Below are 21,189 nucleotides of genomic sequence, written 5' to 3'. Positions count from 1 at the left end.
TCGCATTGCAGATCAGAGGGCCACAGGCAGGCTGCACCCTGGGCCTGTACCTGGAGCCCAGGATGCTGCCATGCCTGCTGCCCCGCCCCTCCCTTCTCAATTGCAGATCCGGGGGCTGCAGGCATGGCTGCACCGCATGCCCAGGGTGCCGCCATGCCTGTGGCCCCGCCCCTCCCTTTGCATGGCAGATCAGAGGGCCGCAGGCATGGCTGAACCCTGGGCCTGCACCCGGTGCCCAGGGTGCTGCCGTGCCTGCTGCCCAGACCCTCCCTTCGCGATCGCATACCAGGGGGCCCCAGGCATGGCTGCACCCAGTCCCCCCTGTGCAGCCGTGCCTGTGGCCCTGCCCCTCCCTTCATGATAGCAGATCAGAGGGCTGCAGGCATGGCTGCATCCTGGGAATGCACCCGGTGCCCAGGGTGCTGCTGTGCCTGCTGCCCCACCCCTCCCTTCACGATCGCAGATCAGGGGACCGCAGGCACAGTGGCACCCAGTGCCCGGAGTGCCACCGTGCCTGGGGCCCCACCCCTCCTTTCGCCATCGCAGATCAGGGGGCCGCATGACAGCCAGCACCCCTGGCCCCGGGGGTCCTGCACCCTGGCTCTCTCTTCCTCGGATCGCCATGGCGATCACTGGCACCCCGGTCGGGGGGTGTCGCCTGGCCTGCTGCCAGGCTTTCCGATGGCGATCACCGCCCCCCAGCTCTTGCCTGCCACCATTCTTCCCATCTTTCCCCTTTTGCCTCCCATCATTGGCCTATGTATGCAAATTAGCCGCCATCTTTGCTGGCCATTAACCGCCATCTTTGTTGGCAGTTAATTTGCATATCGCCCTGATTAGCCAATGGGAAGGGTAGCGAAGTTATGGTTAACTACCATGTTTGTCTATTATTAGATAGGATAAGTCATCTCTTAATCCCTTGGCTTTGGAGGAAAAATAATGTACCCGATTAAGTAGGTACACCTTTCTATTAGAACAGACACAGGACTGCAAGGGGTTTTTACAGGTGAATAAAATTTACATACAGCACCAAGGTCTCACAGTTCTGTCTGCCATTCATATCCCATTCCTTTTGCTCAGTTCACCAAAGATTCTGATTGAATCCAGCACGGACTCAGGGATGAGCCTTACACTGTGCATGCTGGGGTGTGCTAGTTTGGGAAGGTTGTCTATAGTGATGATACCTAGAAGGTGACCTTTGTTCAGCAGAATATATTAAAGAGTTGTTGAATATACAAAGGGAGGACAGAAACCTGGTTTGGAATAATGGACTAGTCACCTGGTCACCTATACTGCTGTACATAATAATGAATGGTACTTAGGAATTGGAAATAGATTAAAAAGAAAAAGTCTTAGAGAGAAAAAAGGAGGCCTCAGAAGATGACAAGATTGACTAAATCACCACCACCACATGAGTGCAGGTTATATAACCTTCTTAAAAAAACTCAACCAGACTGGTTTATTGGGATATAGATCATATGCCATACAATTCACAAATTCAAAAGGTACAATGTAATGGTTTTATATGTATTTGTGTAACCATCAGTATAACCTATGAGAAATTTTTATCACCCCACCAACTCCCTCCAAAACAACCCATGAACCAAGAAATCATCATATTGATTCCTGGTGAAGCCACATGTCTGGGTTGCGGGTTCAATCCAAAGTAGGCAGCCAATCTATGTATCTCTATCATTGATGTTTCTATCTCTCTATCCCTTTCTTCTCTTCTCTGTCTAAATATCAATAAAAACATTTAAAAATAATACAGAAATAAAATCATACTTCACATATTAAATATATACAATTATATTTATCAAAAAAGAGTTATGTCCATTTTTCAACCTCATATAGTTATTTTAAATGCAAGATTTTTTTGTATGTATTATGAAAGTAAATTGATGCTTTCCAACCAGGCAATAATAGCTGTACATGTTATATATTTCAAATATCATAATAGACATTGTACATTTAACCACAGAAAGGCTGCCCAGGGTAACTATGTATCTATTAATCTATCTGCCTGCCTTCCTGTCTGTCTATCCACATGCACATTTGACTGGACTTACAGCAATTTAATATTAGCAGTGGTTACTTGAGTCAGTAAGAAATTTTTCACAATTTTTAAAAAGGCGTGGACTTGGTGTATGGCTTATGGCTAATAGTGTTTGAATATGTCACTGCACAGGTGAGAATCCCTGTTAGAACCTGGTAGGAACTGCCCTTCTCAGGAAGGGAATGTTTCCTCTCTCAGTGTGGCTTCGCCTCCGGAATTCCTGGTTCACATGCAGGACGGAGCTCTAAAGCTTTTAGAGGCCCCTCTCCTAAGGCTTCCTGCAGGCTCTCAGCTCCTGGAGGGTTTCAGTGGGGACTGCCCTTTGCTCCTCCAATTTGTCCTAGTGTGCAATGTCCTTTTAGCACTGCTGCTGGTAGCACAACATGCTTTCTGTCAACTAGGTCCCCAGAGCAGGAACGTAAATCAACACTAGGTTCTGTAGGTCTATAAAGAAGGAATAATGAAGAAATACTTTATGGAGATAGAGAGGGAGAGCGAGAAGACTGTAATATAAATAGTACAGGATTTACATAACTATCCAATTCCTCTGATATTCAATATGATATTAAACAATCAAATGTTAAACTTTCAGGTAGAAGCATGAGGAATGGTGCTGGGATGATAAAATATTCATTAATTTGTTTACACGTGTGTTTAAAAATTTTTATTGTGGGTTCCAGGAGCCCTTCTAGATGGCTGAGTCCATGATATACAAAATAGGTAATGTTCCTGCCCACTTGTATTCTAGTTGGGGAGACAAACAATAAACATGAACAAACTCTGGTGACAAAAGGTAGTGATAAAGTACTGTGAAGAGTAATAATATTGGCCACTAGATAGAACCCATTCCTTTCTTCATTTCTTCATTTCCTTACCAATCAACTCCAAGAGACACTGTGAGCATGACACACTGTTAATTAAATAGGTTTTCTGGGGACAGGTGATAGGCACTGTCTCTCTATCTCTCCCTCCCAAATTGGATTTCTTTTTTCCACTAATTTACTGATAAAGGAAATATGGTTAAAACATACTAAGGAGCCATCTGAGATATGTTGGGGTAGAGGGATTAGAGAAACTCCTTCCTAAATCAGTAATCCTCTCCTTTCAATTTCTTGGGCATTAGTTTTCTGTATTATTTAATCTCTGTCTTCACCACTAGACTATGAGCTCCTTAAGAGAGGGACCACAACTATATTCCCACTCCTTGGCAGAATGTGATAGGTACTCAACCAATGTTTTTTGAATGAATGATCCCTGTAGACCAAGCAATGGCTGCTTTTCATGAAGACTCATCTAACTCCCTAGGGATTCTGTTTTGTACATAGTTTTGGGGGAAAACATCTCTGGGTAAGTTTTCCTGCCTTGTGTTTGATGAAATCCTGTCTGTTAAAAAACTCACAGTGAGGGGGGAGAATCGAAGATGGCGGCATAGGTAAACACAGGAGACTGCCGCCGTAAACAACCACTTCAAAAATACAACTAAAAGTCGGAACGGACATCAACCAGAACCACAGGAAGGCTGGCTGAGGAGAGACTCTTCAACTAGAAGCAAAAACAACAGCATTCCGACGCACAGAGGAGGCGCAGTGTGGAAAATTTAAAGGTACGGTGGTGCGGTGGTGAGGTGGTGCGCGCGCAAAGCGGGCTGGTGGCTGAGGGCGCGGTTGTCATTTTCACTCAGGAGTGAGTCTCAGACTCTGGGCTACAGATCCGGGCGAGTCTCTAGGGACCCAGACTCAAACGGGAGAAGCGGGACTGTCTGGCTACGGCCCCTCCTAGGATGGCAGCGATTGCTGGGACAGAGAGGCAGAGCCCCTGGGGACGGACTGAGAGCGGCCATAGCTGCTCCCTCCCCCCGCCCTGTTGAGCCCGCCCCGCCCAAGCCCTGCGCACAGACATTTGCCGATCGCCTCAGGCAAGGGCAGGACTAGCGCCTCCCCAGAAGACAGACGCTTTCCAAACAGCTGATTCCAACAGCCAGTAGGTCTGCTGGTCAAATCCCTCTAGTGTTAACTACAACAATTAAGGCTTGGCTAGAACAAGACTGCGCACAGAGACCACAAGGGGGTGCACCAAGAAAGCATAAAAGATGCGGAGACAAAAAAACATGACAGAAATGGAGGATATGGAGCTAAGAATCGCAATTTTGAGGGCTTGCCATAAATTTGTGCAGAGCCTCACGAAAACTAATGAGACCCTCGATGCTATGATAAAGAAATTAGAAAGTAAGCATACACGGACTGAATAAGATTATACCCAATAGCAGACCAGAGGGAGCACCAGGAATCGAAACCCAAAGATTCCGACAAAAAAACACCCAATTGGAAAAGCAAAATGAAAAAAAAATCCGAAAGTGTGAAGATAGTGTAAGGAGCCTCTGGGACAGCTTTAAGCGGTCTAATATCAGAATTTATTGGAGTGCCAGAAGATGAGAGACAGCAAGATATTGAAAACCTATTTCAAGAAATAATGGCAGAAAACTTCCCCCACCTGGAGAAAGAAATGGACTTACAGGTCCAAGAAGCGCAGAGAACCCCAAACAAAAGGAATCCAAAGAGGACCACACCAAGACACATCATCATTAAAATGCCAAGAGCAAAAGACAAAGAGAAAATCTTAAAAGCAGCAAGAGAAAGAGGCTCAATTACCTACAAGGGAATACCCATACGACTGTCAGCTGATTTCTCAACAGAAACTTTGCAGGCCAGAAGGGAATGGCAAGAAATTTTCAAAGTGCTGAATACCAAGAACCTACAACCAAGATTACTTTATCCAGCAAAGCTATCATTCAGAATTGAAGGTCAGATAAAGAGCTTCACAGATAAGGAAAAACTAAAGGAGTTCATCACCGCCAAACCAGTATTATATGAAATGCTGAAAGGTATCCTTTAAGAAGAGGAAGAAGAAGAAAAAGGTAAAGATACAAATTATGAACAACAAATATGCATCTATCAACAAATGAATCTAAGAATCAAGTGAATAAATAACCTGATGTACAGAATGAACTGGTGATTATAATAGAATCAGGGACATAGAAAGGGAATAGACTGACTATTCTTGGGGGGAAAAGGGGTGTGGGAGATGCAGGAAGTGACTGGACAAAAATCATGCACCTATGGATGAACACAGTGGGTGGGGAGTGAGGGTGGAGGGTGGGGTGGGAGCTGGAAGGAGGGGAGTTATGGGGGGAAAAAAGAGGAACAAATGTAATAATCTGAACAATAAAGATTAAAAAAAAACTCACAGTGAGTGGGAAGGGTAGGATGTGTGTGTGTGTGTGTGTGTGTGTGTGTGTGTGTGTGTGTAGTAGGCATATTATGTGGCATTGAGTTCTGAGCCATATATTTTCCTCTTTCTGTCTGGATAAAAACCTAACACACAATAGATACATATATTTAATTTATCTTTATTGTTGATAGTATTACAGCTATCCCCCTTTTTTCTGATACCCCCCATACCCTTTTGCCCTCCCTCCCCCCACAGTTGACATATTTTTAATGCTCAGCGAAACTTAACAAATACTAGGCACATGCTTTTGTCAGGGATAACTCTAAAAATAAGGGTCTTGAATCTTTTTCTCTACAATGAGTAAAAGCAACATTGTAAAAACTACAAGGGAGTTGGAATCTAAGGAAATTCATACATCATGATCGACCCCATAATCTTTTGGTCTTAGAATGAAGATAGAAGATTATGTGTGTGTTTAGTTATATTTCGACCTAAGTATCCCATTTTCAAAAAACAGCTATTGTAAGTGGTATTGTTCTTTAATTTTTGGTTTCCAATAGTCCATTGCTTTTATATAAAAATACAGTTGAAAGTGGATTTTTGTGTATTGACCTTGAATCTTACAACCTTGTTAAACTCACATATTTGTGCCAAGAGTTTTGTTGTTGCTGTTTTTTCCTTTTTTGTGTTGATTCCCTGGGATTTTTCTATGTGGATAATCAAAGTGTGTAAGAATAAAGGCAGTTTTATTTTACCCTTTCTGATCCTTTTTTCCTTCCTTTCCTTTTCTTTACTTCTTTCTCCCTCCCTTCCTTTCCCTTCCTCCCTTCCTTCCTTCCTTCCTTCCTTCCTTCCTTCCTTCCTTCCTTCCTTCCTTCCTTCCTTTCCTTTCTTTCCATTATTATAGGAGGCCTTTCATTATACTGTTTAACTGGAGAGGAGAGACTGCACATCCTTGCTTTATTCCTATGTTAGGACCAAAGCATTTTGTTTTTCATCATTAAGTATGTCAGGTGAAGGGTTTTTTGTAGATTTCTTTTATCAGCTTAAAGAGGGTCATGTTTTCTCAAGTTGTGACATTTTTCAAGTTTCTAAAACTGCTTGAGTTATGCCTTGGGTAGAGTGACCAGGGAATCTCTTTTACTTCGTTCTTTAGCTTATGATACATTTGTTTCTGCGTCTTGCCATGTTATTCTTGAGACTCTCTATTTCTCTCTGAAGTTGTCTGCTCTCATTTTGGAATCCTTCCTTTAGTAACAAGGCCTGTTCCTAAAAAAGGACAAATAAAGAGTAAATAAAGTATATCAGTAAGCAAATCTCAACTTTTAGCTAGTTTTCACATTCATAGTTCTTTTTTTGAGTATTTAATTTCTTCTTGAAATTTTCTCCAACATAAATATTCATTACAAGAGGCCCAGTGCATGAAATCCAAGCACGGGTGCGGTTCGTAGGCCTGGCTGGTGATCGAAGCGTTAGCGTCTTATATGGAAGGGCAGGTCCCAGCTGACCTCTGGGTCCTGGGAAGCAGCTGGGCCCCTGGGCCCCTGCATAATCCCCTCCCCCTGAGTCAACGGTCCCCGCAGGGCTCCCTCAGTGCCATTGGTCGCCATCTGCAGGGTGATTGGTGGGGCGATCGGGCCCCACTTGCACTCGCCTAGGCCTGGCACCGCCCACTGGGGCCGGCAGCAACTCCACTGCCACACGCTACCAGCACTGGGTCGCCAACACCTGCCATGTCCCATGATGATCAGTGCACACCATAGTGAGCAGTCGAACTCCTGGTTGAACTCTCAGGTGAGGGGACAATTTGCATATTAGCCTTTTATTATATAGGATACTTTTACTTGGACATCCTAGCTCCATGATTGTTTATCTTGAGCCTCCTTTAGCTAAGAGAGATTTTGGCTTATACCTTCTAATATATTGATAAACTTAAATTCTCATTAATTCTATACAACCTATGTGGGCAATCTTAATCATGTTTCTTTTCAAATCTTATAGGCTCTTATATACACACGCACATGTGCGCGCACACACACACACACTTAAGCTTTTATATACATACACATGAAAGAAATAAAAAATTCTCAAAATCAAAGGAAGTGTCTGAATCTTAGATCAGGGAATTTGATTTAAGCCTCCACAGTTTGGTGGCAAGAATAGCAGGATATAAGTAGGGACATAAAGGCCCCTAAATGTCTATACTGGATTTCTGTACATAGCTACTACACAAACTAGAAGTAGGGCATAGCAGTTAGGAGTGGCAGACATAGGTGTGAGAGGCAAGGAGTCTTTCTGCTCATAAAGGTTCTCTTAGAACCAAAGTCATGCCAGGTGTGACTGAAAAACAGTGATTGTAGATTCCTCTAAGTTTGAAGGTGGTTCAGATATCTTACTGATCTGTGTGACCCTATAAAAGCTCATCTTTTCTGAAACTCTGTATCTTTGCCTAAGGTATAGGTACACAGCAATTCTTGATTCATACAATATTAAGCAAGAGATACAGACAATACATATTTAGAATGCCTAGAAGATAATAGTTACTATTGATTGAAGAATCCTATATAATAAAAGGCTAATATGCAAGTTGTCCCCTTGGGAGTTTGACCGACTGGGAGTTCCACTGCTCACTATGATATGTGCTGACCACCAGGGGGAGTTGCAGAACAAAGGAAGGGCCCAGCTGGCATATGGCAGGCAGGGGAAGTTCCCTGCGGGCAGCTGGAAGAAAGGCCCTGATTGGCCCTGATCTTCGGCCAGGCCTAGGAACCCTACCTGTGCACTAAATTTTGTGCACTGGGCCTCTAGATATATATGATATATATGGATACTATATATATATATATATATATATATATATATATAAAAAAGCCTAAATGACCATTCGAATGTTCGATTGTTCATCTGGTAGCTATGACGTGCACAGGGGGCAGACGCTCAATGAACAGGCATGAAAACATGGAACAGACTGATGAATCTCTGAGGAAAGGGGGAAGGGCATAGGGTGGGAAGAGATTAACCGAAGCTCTTATATGCATACTAGAGGCCGGGTGCATGGATTTGTGCACTGGTGGAGTCCATCTGTGGGGATCAGGTCGAAATCGGCAATCTGACATTCCCTGAGGGGTCCCAAATTGCGAGACGGTGCAGGTCAGGCTGAGGGACCCTACATGTGCACGAATCCATGCACCAGAACTCTATTGTATTGATACAGGACTGGATGTGAGATAATGGACAATAAAAATTTTTAAGAACCAGACATAGGCAGGCTCCAAGTCAGGCAGACAGACAGGGATTGAAAAGTATAAGTGGGCAAGCAAGGTCCTTCCGGGTTTTGTGTTCTAACAGACACACAAACAAGTCAGGAAGAGTGGAGAGAAAACAGAAAAAGAGAAACCTCTAAGTGATGTCATTACATACCTGAAGTTTAAGAGCCAGAACCCTCTCTTGCTCTGCCTTTAACTCGGCCCTCTCCTGCTCCATCTTCTCAGTCAATTGTTTCACATGTTCCTGATAACTCCTTTCTTTCTCCTCCATCATCTGCTGATTCTTCTTCTGCATCTCCTCCAGCATTTTTGCTGCAGCCTCTGCAGATTCAGCTTTCACACGTTGCACTGCCAGGAGGAAAGGAAGAAGACAAATTCATGTGGGTGACCACCTTGCTTTTTCCTCTTGGTGAACTTATCTGTTATTGTTGCTGCTGACTGCATATGCCCCACTGAGACTGACTTTGGCTAGTAATAGGCATGTTTGCTCATCTGGCTCTTGTGAAAGGAAACCAGGTTCTCAAAGCCAAATTATTTAAACTTTTAAAAGCTGTTGAGACTATCTAGTCTCTTGACTTGCACCTCACCTTCGATCTCCTTTTCCTTTTCTGTGAGATTCTGGTCTGTCTGTAGAATTGCATCAATCACAGACTGCTTGGAGCTCAGGTATGCGTGAAGAACTTCTTCACTCTAGGACCCAGAGAAAATGGCATTAGTAATAGGAAATCACAGGAGGCGCTTATTTCTATTTGCCCACCATCTTTTCCGGTAGGAATTGCTTCGCTTGGCCCTGGTCCTTATGCTGGTCAAGGGGCCCCTGTCAAGGGTGGGCACATGCTCCAGGTTAGCCACGCCTAGCACCCTATGAAGCAGAAACCTTTGTAAGTGATTGATATAAATATAAATATAGATCGATAGTCTCTGTTCTCTGAGTGAAGTCTGTACTTTTGGAGCTGTTGGTGCTGTGGTCCCATATGGGGTGAGGAATGAAGCCATCGTGGAGAGAGCAGATCCAAGGAAAGGAGGTGGAGGGAGACTGGGAGGAAGGGAAGTGTGGGGTTTAGAGGAGCAACAGAGGGACAGATAAAAATGTTACCTGTATTCCCTTCTTTGGTGCCTCAAGATACTTTTTCTTCAGCTCCTGCACAGTCTGCATTAAGAGACGATATCCTCCTGATTTAGAATAAACCCCCTGCTTTATATCTTCTTCTAAAGAGTGGAAGATATCCTTAAGTAAAGCTGAGCAGCGATCCGATGATGCTTTCATATTCTCTTTATAAAAGTCATCTCGCCTTTTTTCTAGGTGGGCCTTTAATGTGAAAATAGGAAGTAGAAAGAGTACAGAGAAAATGTTAGCTTGACCTCCGGATTTTTGGAACTAACAGGCACCTCAGCAGGACCACATCCTTCCTCCTGATCCTGTCTTTCTGTTGAAGACCCTTTCTCTTGGAGATGAAGTTCATGGCAGAGATTTCTGGCTTTATGTTAGCATTTATGCTACCTGTATGCCCATCATAGTGGGCCATGGCCTTTTGCACTGCAGCCAAGTTCTCTATCTGGGCCGAGGCCATGACTGCGTTCTCCATGCAGGGCAGGTCCCCACTGCTGATGGCATTGACATAGGTCAGGACTAGGTTCTCTAGTCCTACAAATACACCTTTAGAGAGAAACTTCTGCTTTTCAAATTGGACCAGCGATTGTATATGGAAGAAATATGTCTCAATATAAGCCTGCTCAAGATAACTAAGACTACACCTTTCTTTGCTTTTGGTTATAATATTAAATCTGTCTGGTACCAACAAGCTTGTAACTTGATGAGAAGCTCTGATTATTACCTGCATGCATTTAACTAAATTATGAGAAAGAGGATTAGTTTATGCATTATAGGAAAAAAAGTGCAAACTTTATGTCAACCAAAATAATATTGGTTCTTCAATTCAATTGCAAATCTTGCGTGAATTTTGGGACACCATATATAATAATAACAAATAGTGGTTTTTGTCATTTTGAAGTCTAGTAAGAATTCCTTCTCTTGTGATAAATACCCATTTTATTTTCTGGTAGTACTTTGCTTTCTGAAACCCTAATCCATATACACATAAGAGAAAAATTACCGCTAATTCCTTTTGAAATAAATGGTCTACATCCTTGAAGGAATTCTTCATGAAGACTTCAATGGCCTCTTTCTCACTGGCCATGTGCAGGTCCAGGAGCTCTTGGAGGGTTTCTGTGGGCAGTTCAACCTTCTCGGCCATCTGCTGGTCATAGTGGGCAATGGCCTTTTTCACTGCAGCCGAGTTCTCTATCTGGGCCAAGGCCAGGATGGCATTCTCCATGCAGGGCAGGTCCCCACTGCTGATGGCATTGATATAGGTCAGCACCAGACTCTCCAGCCCTACAAATAGAGAACAAAAGATAACATTTGTTGTAGGTGGGGTGAGGAAACAGTCTACCCTCTATAAATCTGATGGTATCTCTCAACACTCATTTGGCTCACAGCATCTGTGTCCTTAGCATCACCTAGAAGTTTTCTAGAAATGCAGACTCTCAAATTTTGCTCCAGATCAACTGAATTAAATCCTCTTCTGACAAGATCTTGGGTGATATGGACACATATCAAAGGGTGAGAACCTCTGTTCTAGACTCCATAGACCTGTGTTTATTGAGTGCATGTGCTTTACCCTAAGCACCATTAGGATAGGAAACGTACCTCTCATTTATGTCTCTATCATCAGTTCTGGTTCGTGGTAAGCATTTATAAAATCAGTATTTGTGAAACAATTAAAGAGAAGTCCTCTGCCCTGGCCAGGTGGCTCAGTTGGTTGGAGCATTGTCCCATGCACCAAAAAGTTGTAGGTTAATCCCTGGTCAGGGAATACACCTAGGTTGTGGATTCAATCCCCAGTTGGGGTGCATGCAGGAGGCAACTGATTAATGTTTCTCTCTCACATCGATGTTTCTCTCTCTCTCTCAAATTCATTGAAAAGCATCCTTGGGTGAGGATTAAAATACTCAAATTTAAAAAGGAATCCTCCATTTTATTTATGCTAGCTAAACACTGTCCAAGAGAACTTTCTGTGATGATGGTCGGGTGCTATATGTGCTGTCCAATATTGGAGCCACTAACAATTCTGTAATCAGAATTGTTAATTTTCTTTAACTCTCATTAATCTACATGTAATTTTAGATAAATGTTGCTACTACACTTGTCTAGTAGCTATCATATGGGATAGTACAAGTCCAGCTTATTAGGGCAATTTTAAGCAATAGAGCTTCTTTATTTGTCCTTTTCTATCTTTTCTCACCCACGAAATCTGACTAATAAAATCTACTCCATATTAGAAATGTGTTGTCATCTAGATGTATCACAGTAATAGTAGTATATTTGCACTTTTCAAAGCTGAAACTAGGTGGATGCTATTCCACCTTCCTTTAGCCTTAACAGTGAGAGTAATGACAGGGAAGTGGACTCACGGGGTCCATTGACTTGGATGCCTCCTGAAAGAGTTTTGACTTTGGAATTGCTAAAGATGTAGGAACAGAAGTCAGCAGCTTGTTGCACAAATTCGGGGTCCAGCTGATCATCATGCATTGTCTCCAGTTGGCCTAGCTTCTTCCGATGAGTGGGGCGATCAAAGATAAAGCATTTCGTTTTTGGGAAGAACTTTCGGATACAAAGTCGGGGCAGGTTAAAATTTTTATCTTTGGGACTGGTACCTGGAGAAAGATAAAAAAGGGCTTTGCTTAATATAAGGGCTGGAAACTTTTTCTGTAAATGGTCAAATGGTAAATATATTAGGCTTTGCAGGTCAGGTGGTTTCTTTTCCAAGTATTCAATTCTGCTATTACAGCATGAAAGCAGCCATGGACAATCTACATAGTATTCATCCAGTAAAACCTATTTGTAAGATAGCTGGCAGGCTGCATTGCCTGTGGGCGATAGTTTGCCAATACTTGCCCTACTGCATTGTCATGCTTTAATCTATTTTCTTTAAATAAATGCCAATTCTACTCCATATTCTTTGGCTAATTACAGCATCATAAGCCCTAAGCAGGGAGATAAAAATCAATTTGATCACAGTACAGGGAAAAATGAAAGAAAAAGAAATTTATTCTTATAACAGGGGAGAAGATAATTCAAAATCAAATCTATGAATTTAGATATTAAACAAGCATTAATTCTTAGAACTAGGAAGCTGAGAAGTAGTAAACTATACATATAAAAACACTAATAGAAAAATAAAAGATGATGGTTTCTAATGGCTTGTGATTCCCAATAATTAGTTCTCAGTCCCCTTTACCTTGCTTGAGTTTGAGTGAATTCTGCAGGTACTCGTCTGCTGAGATGGGTTGCCCATCTGCTTCCAATTCTAGGGAAAAATCCCTCAGTGTCCACACAAAATCTGGAAAGAAGCTCACAAAGTCAGCTGAATCCTCAACCTCATTTGCATCAGGTGAAGATTTTGCCCTTATTTTATCTGTCAGCTCTGTCACATAGCTGAGTAGCAAACTAAGGAAAAATGGTGTAAAAGAACAGTGTCCCTCATGCCATATTAGTCCCACATATTCCAAACTTTTGTTTTGGCTTTGCTTCTAACCCAAATGTTAATTCTTCCTGCCCTTGAATTATTTTTCATACTTTCTCTTTTTGTGCTTGATTCGCCAGGATTCACATTCAGGGAGCTGGTATTTAGGTACTAGTCTCCCCTCTGATTTTGATGCTGTTCTGGACCACAAAAAGGATACTGCAGTTGGTCCATGGCCTGCTGGTTTATGGTCCCCATGCTATTGTACACAAAGGTGCTGCTCAGCAGTATTGCCAGGGCAAAGATCCAGGAGTCATTTTGGTTGTCACCCTGGAAATCAGAACACATTTGGGCCAGGATTATGTTTTATTCTCATGGCACTTTCCAGATCAGCAGTAGTAAACAGGTGCTCATTTAGTCGAGTGGCTTTTTTTTAGATTAACGACTTATAAGAGGAAAACAAATCCAAATGAAAATGGTTGTTAGTAGGACTTGGACTTTGAATAGTCTTCTGATTAGTGTTTTTGGTTACATTGATTCTCACTAGGTCCTCTTATGACCATTCGCAGATAATTGCAAAACAAACAGTCCAGATTGGTGGGCACTCTAAAGCCTTAAATGTAATTTAATTTTCTCTATGTTTTTACAGCAAAATTGACTTATGTAAGAGTAATAATAGTTACAGCTATTTTATCTAGTCATTATTATTCACCTAATACTTTCCATTCTTATTAAATAGTCAAAACAATACTATGAGGCAAATATAGATCGTTTGCATCGGTTTTACAGATCAGAAAGCTGAGGGTAAAAGAAGTGAATTAATTTGCTAAAGCCACCATGTTAATGACAGAGTTTATATTTAAAAAACAATTTAGGACTTCTGAACATTAATCCTTAACTCAAATTCTCTGCAGGTTGGGACTCATGGCTGATTTTGTTTGTGGTACCTTTATGCATCTGTGTTAACTGGCTTAGCTTATAGCCCAGTGTTGGCGAACCTTTTGAGCTCAGCGTGTCAGCATTTTGAAAAACCCTAACTTAACTCTGGTGCCGTGTCACATATAGATATTTTTTGATATTTGCAACCATAGTAAAACAAAGATTTATATTTTTGATATTTATGTTATATATTTAAATGTCATTTAACAAAGAAAAATCAACCAAAAAAATGAGTTCGCGTGTCACCTCTGACACGTGTGTCATAGGTTTGCCATCACTGTTACGGCCTCTTGTTAATAATTAGAATACTATCTAATGACCACTATAGTCTTCTATGATTCCGCCTTATATTTACATGATCCCTGATTGCAAAACTTGGTCTCTTAGCACGTAAACAGAAATGAAAAAAACACATATGGTTTAGTGCCAGCTCTTATTTGAGTAAAAATTAAATAGTGTAGATAATACCCAGAAGTGAAGGGATTGTTCCCAAATTGAATCTTTAATGCTTACCTTCTCTACATCTCCCAGCCCCTCAGTGTCAAGTAGAACTAGGGTGTGGTTTGGCTTCTTAGGGTGAGGCACACACCACATCCAGATGCCTTTGGTGTGAGACTGAACCGTGGAGCCCAGAGAGAAGCCTCAGGGGGAGAGGAGAGAGAGGGAGTGGAGTTTTAATAGCAGATGTGTCTTAAAATGGAGATAAAAGTTAACATAATTAAGGTAAGAAGAGAGAAAACAAAACTACAACCAGTTGCCTGGCTGGCACTGACTCAGTGGTTGAGCATTGACCTATGAACCAGGCGGTCATGGTTTGACTGCTGGTCAAGGCATATGCCCTGGTTGTGGGCTCCATTCCCAGTATGGGGTGTGCAGGAGGCAGCTGATCAATGATTCTCTCTCATCATTGATGTTTCTATCTCTCTCTCTCCCTCTCTCTTTCCCTCTGAAATCAATAAAAAACATATTTAAAAAACAACTAGAACCATTATTAATTTACAGAGAAACAGAGAAATTCAAATATCCAATACACAAATACATTCAACACCTTTTTATTATAAAAACAATTAACAAATTAGGACAAGAAAACTAATGCAACATAATAAAGGCCATATATATTAAAAGCCTTCAGCGAACATCTCAGTCAATGGAAAGCTTTCCTTCTACAACAATTAACCAAAATAGTTCAAAGACCTATATGTAAGAGCTAAAACTATAAAACTCCTAGAAGAAAACGTAGGGGGAAAGCTTCATAATATTGAATTTGGAATGATTTCTTGGATATGATACCAAAGAATAAACAACAAAAGAAAAATAGATCAGTTGGACTTCAAAATTAAAGCTTTTATGGATCAAAGGCTACTATCAATAGAGTTTAACAGGTATCCTATGTAATGGAGGAAAATATTTCTTAGTTAAGGGATGGATATCCAGAATATATAAAGAAGTCCTACAATGCAACCCCAGGAAACAAACAACCCAATTAAAAGATGAGCAAAGGACTTACTTGATCAGACATTTCCTTAAAGAAAATATACAAATAACCAGTGAACACATAAAAAGATGATTAACATCACTAGTCATTAGGGAAATACAAATCAAAACTAAAATGAGGTACTATTTCACACCCATTAAGATGATCACTCCAAAAAAAAAAAAAAAGTAAGAGGCAGTGAGAATGTGGAAAAATTAAAATCCTGTGCATTTCTGGGAGAAATGTAAAATGCTACAGTTGCTATGGAAAATGATATGGCGATTCTTTAAAAAATCCTATCTAATAAAAGAGAAACATGGTAATTAGCGTATGACCGCTACCCTTCCCATTGGCTAATCAGGGCGATATGCAAATTAACTGCCAGCCAAGATGGCGGCCAGCAGCCAGGCAGCTGGAAGCGAACATGAGGCTTGCTTGCTTCAGTGAAGGAGGACTCCAACGTTCCCCGCCTGCCTTGCCCACCTCTCAGCTGGCAGTTTGAAACATTGTAACAAATATAGAAGCTAAACAAAACCCCAGAAACCAGCTTTCAGCCAGCCGGGATCTCAGAGCTGGAGATGATACAGTGTTTCGATTATAGAACCGAAACAAACCAGATACCTGCTTTCAACAGCAGAGGCCTTGGCCCAGAATAAAAAAAAAGAAAAAAAGGAGCGGTTGGGAGCTTCAGTCACCCACCAGCCTTCAGTCACCCAAACAGCCCTCAGCCCCTAACCCAGACTGGCCAGGCACCCCAGTAGGAACCCCCACCCTGAAGGGTGTGTGACCAGCTGCAAACAGCCATCATCCCCTCATCCAGGCTGGCCAGGCACCCCAGTGGGGACCCCCACCTTGATCCAGGACACCCTTCAGGACAAACCAGCTGGCCCCCACCCGTGCACCAGGCCTCTATCCTATATAGTAAAAGGGTAATATGCCTCCCAGCACAGGAATCAGCGGAGCTGCGAGGCCTCCTGGCACTGGGATCAGTGTGACAGGGGGCAGCGCCCAAACCCCCTGATCGCCCTGCAGCTCTGTGTGTGACAGGGGGCGGGGCCACAACCTCCCTATCCGCCCTGCTCTGTTTGTGACAGGGGAAGGCGCCCCAACTCCCTGATCAGCCCTGCTCTGTGCCTGATAGGGGAGAGCTCCCCAACCCCTGATCGCCCTGCGGCTCTGTGTATGACAGGGTGCGGCGCCCCAACCGCCCCCCATGGGCCCTGCTCTGTGTGTGACGGGGTAGAGCCATAACCTCCCCATTGGCCCTACCCTGAGTGTAAGAGTGGCAGCGCCCCAACCCCCTGATCGGCCCTGCTCTGTGGGTGATAGAGGGCGGCGCCCCAACCCCCTGACCCGCCCTGCTCTGTGCGTGACAGGGGGGAGCTCCCCAAACCCCTGATCGACCCTGCTCTGTGTGTGAGAGGGTACGAAGCCCCAACCCCTCTGATGGGCCCTTCTTCGTGCAGGACAGGGGGCAGCGCCCCAACCCCTTGATTGGCCCTGCTCTGTGTGTGACAGGGGGTGGCGCCGCAACCTCCCTATCGACCCTGCCTTGAGTGTGACAGGGAGCGGTGCCCCAACCCCCCAATTGGCCCTATCCTGAGAGTGACTGAGGGTGGCATCGCAACCTCCCAATCTGCCCTGCTCTGTGCATGACAGGGGGCGGTGCCCCAACTCCCAATCGGCCCTGCTCTGAGCCATACCAGGGGCTGCACCTAGGGATTGGGCCTGCCCTCTGCCACCCGGGAGCAGGCCTAAGCCAGCAGGTCGTTATCTCCTGAGGGGTCCCAGACTGTGAGAGGGCACAGGTCGGGCTGAGGGACCCCCCCTCCCCCCCGAGTGCACAAGTTTTTGTGCACCGGGCCTCCAGTTAAATATAAAATTCTAGGAAAGGAATACAAATTTATGCTTTTAAAAGGGAAATTAAGGCAAAGTGGGAAGAGACAGTTAGTTGACTCTTTCAGATTATAGTAAAGATAAGAGCATAACTATAGTTTAAAAGTTAGCTTTCAATATTCCTCTACATCTCTAACTTGCTCTTCCTGTAACACCATACTCCATGTTGGGAGTGTGGGTAGACAGAAGGGATCTGGCAGAGCTTAGCTGGTTCCCCTCACCTTTTTGCTGCCCTGCCAGCTTGTTCATCAGGTAGGATTTGCCTGTGCGGTAGAGACCCACAATGGCCACCACCACAACAGGCTGTGTAATGGCAGACAGGATCTTCAAAGCTTCTGGATTAACCACTAGTTGCGTGTTAGTGTTCTCAATGAGGCACACCGGGCCTGGCATGTGGATGTCTGAGGCCATGTCCAGGGTGTCACCTTATCTGCAAGCAAGGAGATGGGGTGGATTAGAATTTCCATTCTAAGCAGATCAAGAACTTTCACCAGGTTATTTTGATCCAGAAGGTAGAGTCATAAAATTCCCCAACGTGGCCAAAAGTTCTGTGTCAACAGTGAGATGGATGAGGGCAAGATTTGTATTATTTTAGAAAGTTACAGAAGTTCAATTGAAATAGTTCATTAAAAAAAGAGTGGCAAAGTGGTTGAGCATTAGCCCATGAACCAGGAGGTTATGGTTCAATTCTCGGTCAGGGCAAATGCTGAAGTTGCAGGCTTGATCCCCAGGGGGATCCATGCAGGATGCAGATGATCAATGATTCTCTCTCTTCATTGATCTTTCTCTCTCTCTCTCTCTCTCTCTCTCTCTCTCTCTCTCTCTCTCTCTTCCCCTTCCTCTCTAAAATCAATAAAAATACATTTAAAAAAATTGTTATGACAAGGATATCAAAATTTAACCACTTTCATGAACAAAATCTTTAAATTACCATAGAAAACTTTCTTTTTAGATTATCATTAAAATTTTTGACGAGAGCCCAGCTGGTGTGGCTCAGTAGTTGAGCATCAGCCCATGAACCAGGAAGTCACAGCTCAATTCCTGGTCAGGGCACATGCTCTGGTTATGGGCTTGATTCCCAGTAGGGGGCACACAGGAGGCAGCTGATCGATGTTTCTCTCTCATCACTGACGTTTTCATCTCTCTTTCCCTCTCCTGTCATCTCTCTAAAATCAATAAAAATATATTTTTTAAAAAATTTTAAACTAGACAGTAAATGTAAAATAGAATAGGATTTGGAGGGTAGTTTACATCCTGGATATATGTAAGAATTTCAATATTTATTCATTAATTCTAGTATGAATAAAGACTTTTGTGAATATATGTTTCATCATTTGATGTATGCTTTTTGGACAATTTTCACAGATTTGTTGTTGTCAGTCCTCACCCAAGGATTTTTTCCCATTATTTGTTAAAGAGAGTGGAAGGGAGGGGGAGAGACAGACAGAGAGAGAAACATTGAAGTGAGAGAGACACATTGATTGGTTGCCTCCAGCATATGCCCTCACCAAAACCTTTCAGTCTGTGAACTGACACTCTAACCACTGAGCAAACTGGGTAGGGCATTTTTTCACAGGTTTGAAATATGTATTTTTTTCTACTAGTTGTGCTTATTTTGCAGAAGTGAAGGTTCACAGAACTGCTTATACTGCTATTCTGGAAGTGGAACTAATATAACTTACATTTGAAAATTTTATAAAAATGTATGACTGTAGGAAAAACATGACTTGGACCTGCCCAAAGCCTTGGTATGGGCTTGTGCAAGCAAGGGGCCCTATACTTCAACTTCATTAGCTTCACAAAAAATTAGCCTCAAGTAAAAGGGGGTAAGACTGCATAACTGCAAATACTGAATGTTGCTAAAAACCATGTTTGTGTATTCATGTGTGTGGTGTAAGGGAACCAAAGACTATGAAATCTGGATTAAAAGATCAGGAGAGCTAAGGAGAAGGTTGTTCGATGAAAATATATTTCTAATCGTACACTTATAGGTTTTCTGTTTTGTTCTGTTTCTCCATTTGGTAGACGAGAAGGAGAAGCAGGAAGAAGACAGGAAGGGAGAAAATTGGGGAGAGAGAGGGAGAGGAAGAGCTGAAAGGAGAGAGAAAGAGGGTTGTCAGAGAAATAGGTGATGAGTAAAGTTCATGCCAAGCTAAGGAATTCAGAGGCAGTTTCCAGAAAGCAAGAACAAAAATGCTTGAGAGCACAGAGAGGTCAGGTAAACCAAATGTTGGCTTTAGCAATGCAGGTTCTTTTAAGAGAAAACTTTTTAGTACAGTAGTGGGGCCGAATTCTACTTGTAAGGGGTAAGAAAGAAGTCGGCCCTAAGAAATTGGATCTAGTGGACGGGCTATTTTTCATTTTATTTTATTAAAAAATTGTTATTTTTCAATTATAGCTGACAATTAATATTATGAGTTTCAGCGTACCCAGTGGTTCTCAACCTTCTGGTCCTTTAAATACAATTCCTCATGCTGTGCCCCAACCATAAAATTATTTTCGTTCCTACTTCATAACTGTAATGTTGCTACTGTTATGAATCGTAATGTAAATATCTGATATGCAGGATGGTCTTAGGCGACCCCTGTGAAAGGGTCGTTCGACCGCCAAAGGGGTCACGACTCACAGGTTGAGAACCACTGGTTAGACATTTGTATACCTTAAAAGGATCCCGTCTATGGGTCTAATACCTATCTGGCAGCATACAAAATTATTACAATATTATTGACTATATTCTTTTTGCAGGAGTTTACCTCCCTGTGACTGTTTTGTAACTGCCAATTTGTATCCCTTCCCCTTTTTCACCCAGCCTCCATCCAGCAACCAGAACACGGGTTACTTCTAAAGGAAGTAATCTAGTCCAACTTTGGAACAAAGCTCATCTATATGACTAAAATGTCTGGTGTGTTTGTGAATCTTCATCTTTCACTCTGGGTTTCAGGTTTTTCTTTCTTCTTTTTTAACAGTGTCAGGTGGCTGTTTACGCTGCATCTCATTATTTATGCTTCTTTTTTCACGAAAATAACATATTTATAGCCCTCTCAGTGTGTCAGCTGCAGTTAGATCAGAACTGAGCAAGTTCCATAAAAACAACAGTAATTTAAGTGTGTCTGCACCCACCACAATATTGGCCAAAAGAGAAAGACAATTGTAATGCATTTCGAACTCTGAGCTTAGCCCCATGTCTGCTGCTGCCTAATTCCTCCAAGCACAGTAGTGTCACTTAGGGATGTGCTGCCACCTGATATCACGGGGATTGCACCTCACTGCCTGTCCCACGTGGGCTCTGCTGCAACTTATCCTCATGCTCATCGTTTTTTGGAAAATGAACTGACCCTTGTAAATCCTTCCCACCCTGCCCCAACCTTATCCTGGACTCCATTTCTTAGAGTACAGGTCCTTTAGAGGTGGAGAGAAAGCTGCTTTGATGAGAAAATAAAGTTCTTACCTTTTTCCCCCTCAGTGTCGGTTGCAGTGGTTTGTTACTTCTCTGCCTCTCACTGGATGGTTCGACTTTTATTTTCCCTCTGATGTGATGTGACTTTCTGGAATTCAGAAAACACTTTAATTAGAAGTGAAGGGTTTTAAGTAACGTGAAACCGAAAGCACTGGCTACAAAGCAGTGACTCAACAACCATAAAAGGAATTTCTGAAAGCTCAGCAAATGGGAGGGTTCCTGGATTTTACAGGATTTCTTAACTAGTTCAGTTTGACAAAAGCCCCTTCCTGGCTCCTGATGAGTGTGGTAAACAAGATGTGGCTCCCTCTTCCCCCTTTCAAGCAGGATAAGGTATGTCGCTGGGA

General features: G+C 42.8%; 1 protein-coding gene across 2 annotated transcripts; it reads right to left on the bottom strand.

Moving 5' to 3' along the window:
* Positions 1 to 5,463: 5,463 nt before the first annotated feature.
* LOC102422497 (guanylate-binding protein 1-like) lies at positions 5,464 to 20,974 on the bottom strand. Of its 2 annotated transcripts, none has more exons than XM_023758239.1 (11): positions 20,834 to 20,974; positions 17,607 to 17,815; positions 14,529 to 14,656; positions 13,297 to 13,406; positions 12,852 to 13,048; positions 12,025 to 12,267; positions 10,665 to 10,945; positions 9,647 to 9,859; positions 9,138 to 9,240; positions 8,705 to 8,898; positions 5,464 to 6,553 (listed from the first exon to the last, which is right to left on the bottom strand). In XM_023758239.1, exons 2-11 carry the CDS (start codon positions 17,794 to 17,796, stop codon positions 6,437 to 6,439), a joined length of 1,776 nt encoding a protein of 591 aa, XP_023614007.1. In that variant the 5' UTR covers positions 17,797 to 17,815; positions 20,834 to 20,974; the 3' UTR covers positions 5,464 to 6,436. The 2 variants fall into 2 exon arrangements, with proteins under 2 accessions (XP_023614007.1, XP_023614008.1); XM_023758240.1 differs by having other exon boundaries at positions 17,607 to 17,817; positions 20,837 to 20,954.
* Positions 20,975 to 21,189: the final 215 nt, after the last annotated feature.

Source organism: Myotis lucifugus, unplaced genomic scaffold (genome assembly GCF_000147115.1).
Source record: "Myotis lucifugus unplaced genomic scaffold, Myoluc2.0 scaffold_126, whole genome shotgun sequence".
NCBI lineage: Eukaryota > Metazoa > Chordata > Mammalia > Chiroptera > Vespertilionidae > Myotis > Myotis lucifugus.
This window is presented reverse-complemented; position numbering and strand designations above follow the sequence as displayed.

Bases quoted from the DNA above. Each gene is read 5' to 3' on its own strand.
- LOC102422497 (XM_023758239.1), bottom strand. From the start codon at position 17,796: ATGGCCTCAGACATCCACATGCCAGGCCCGGTGTGCCTCATTGAGAAC. The intron at 12,268-12,851 runs GTAAAGGGGACT...ATCTTTCTCCAG, and splicing joins TTCACTCAAACTCAAGCAAG to GTACCAGTCCCAAAGATAAA. The intron at 6,554-8,704 runs GTATGTAATGAC...GTCCTTTTTTAG, and splicing joins TTCTGGCTCTTAAACTTCAG to GAACAGGCCTTGTTACTAAA.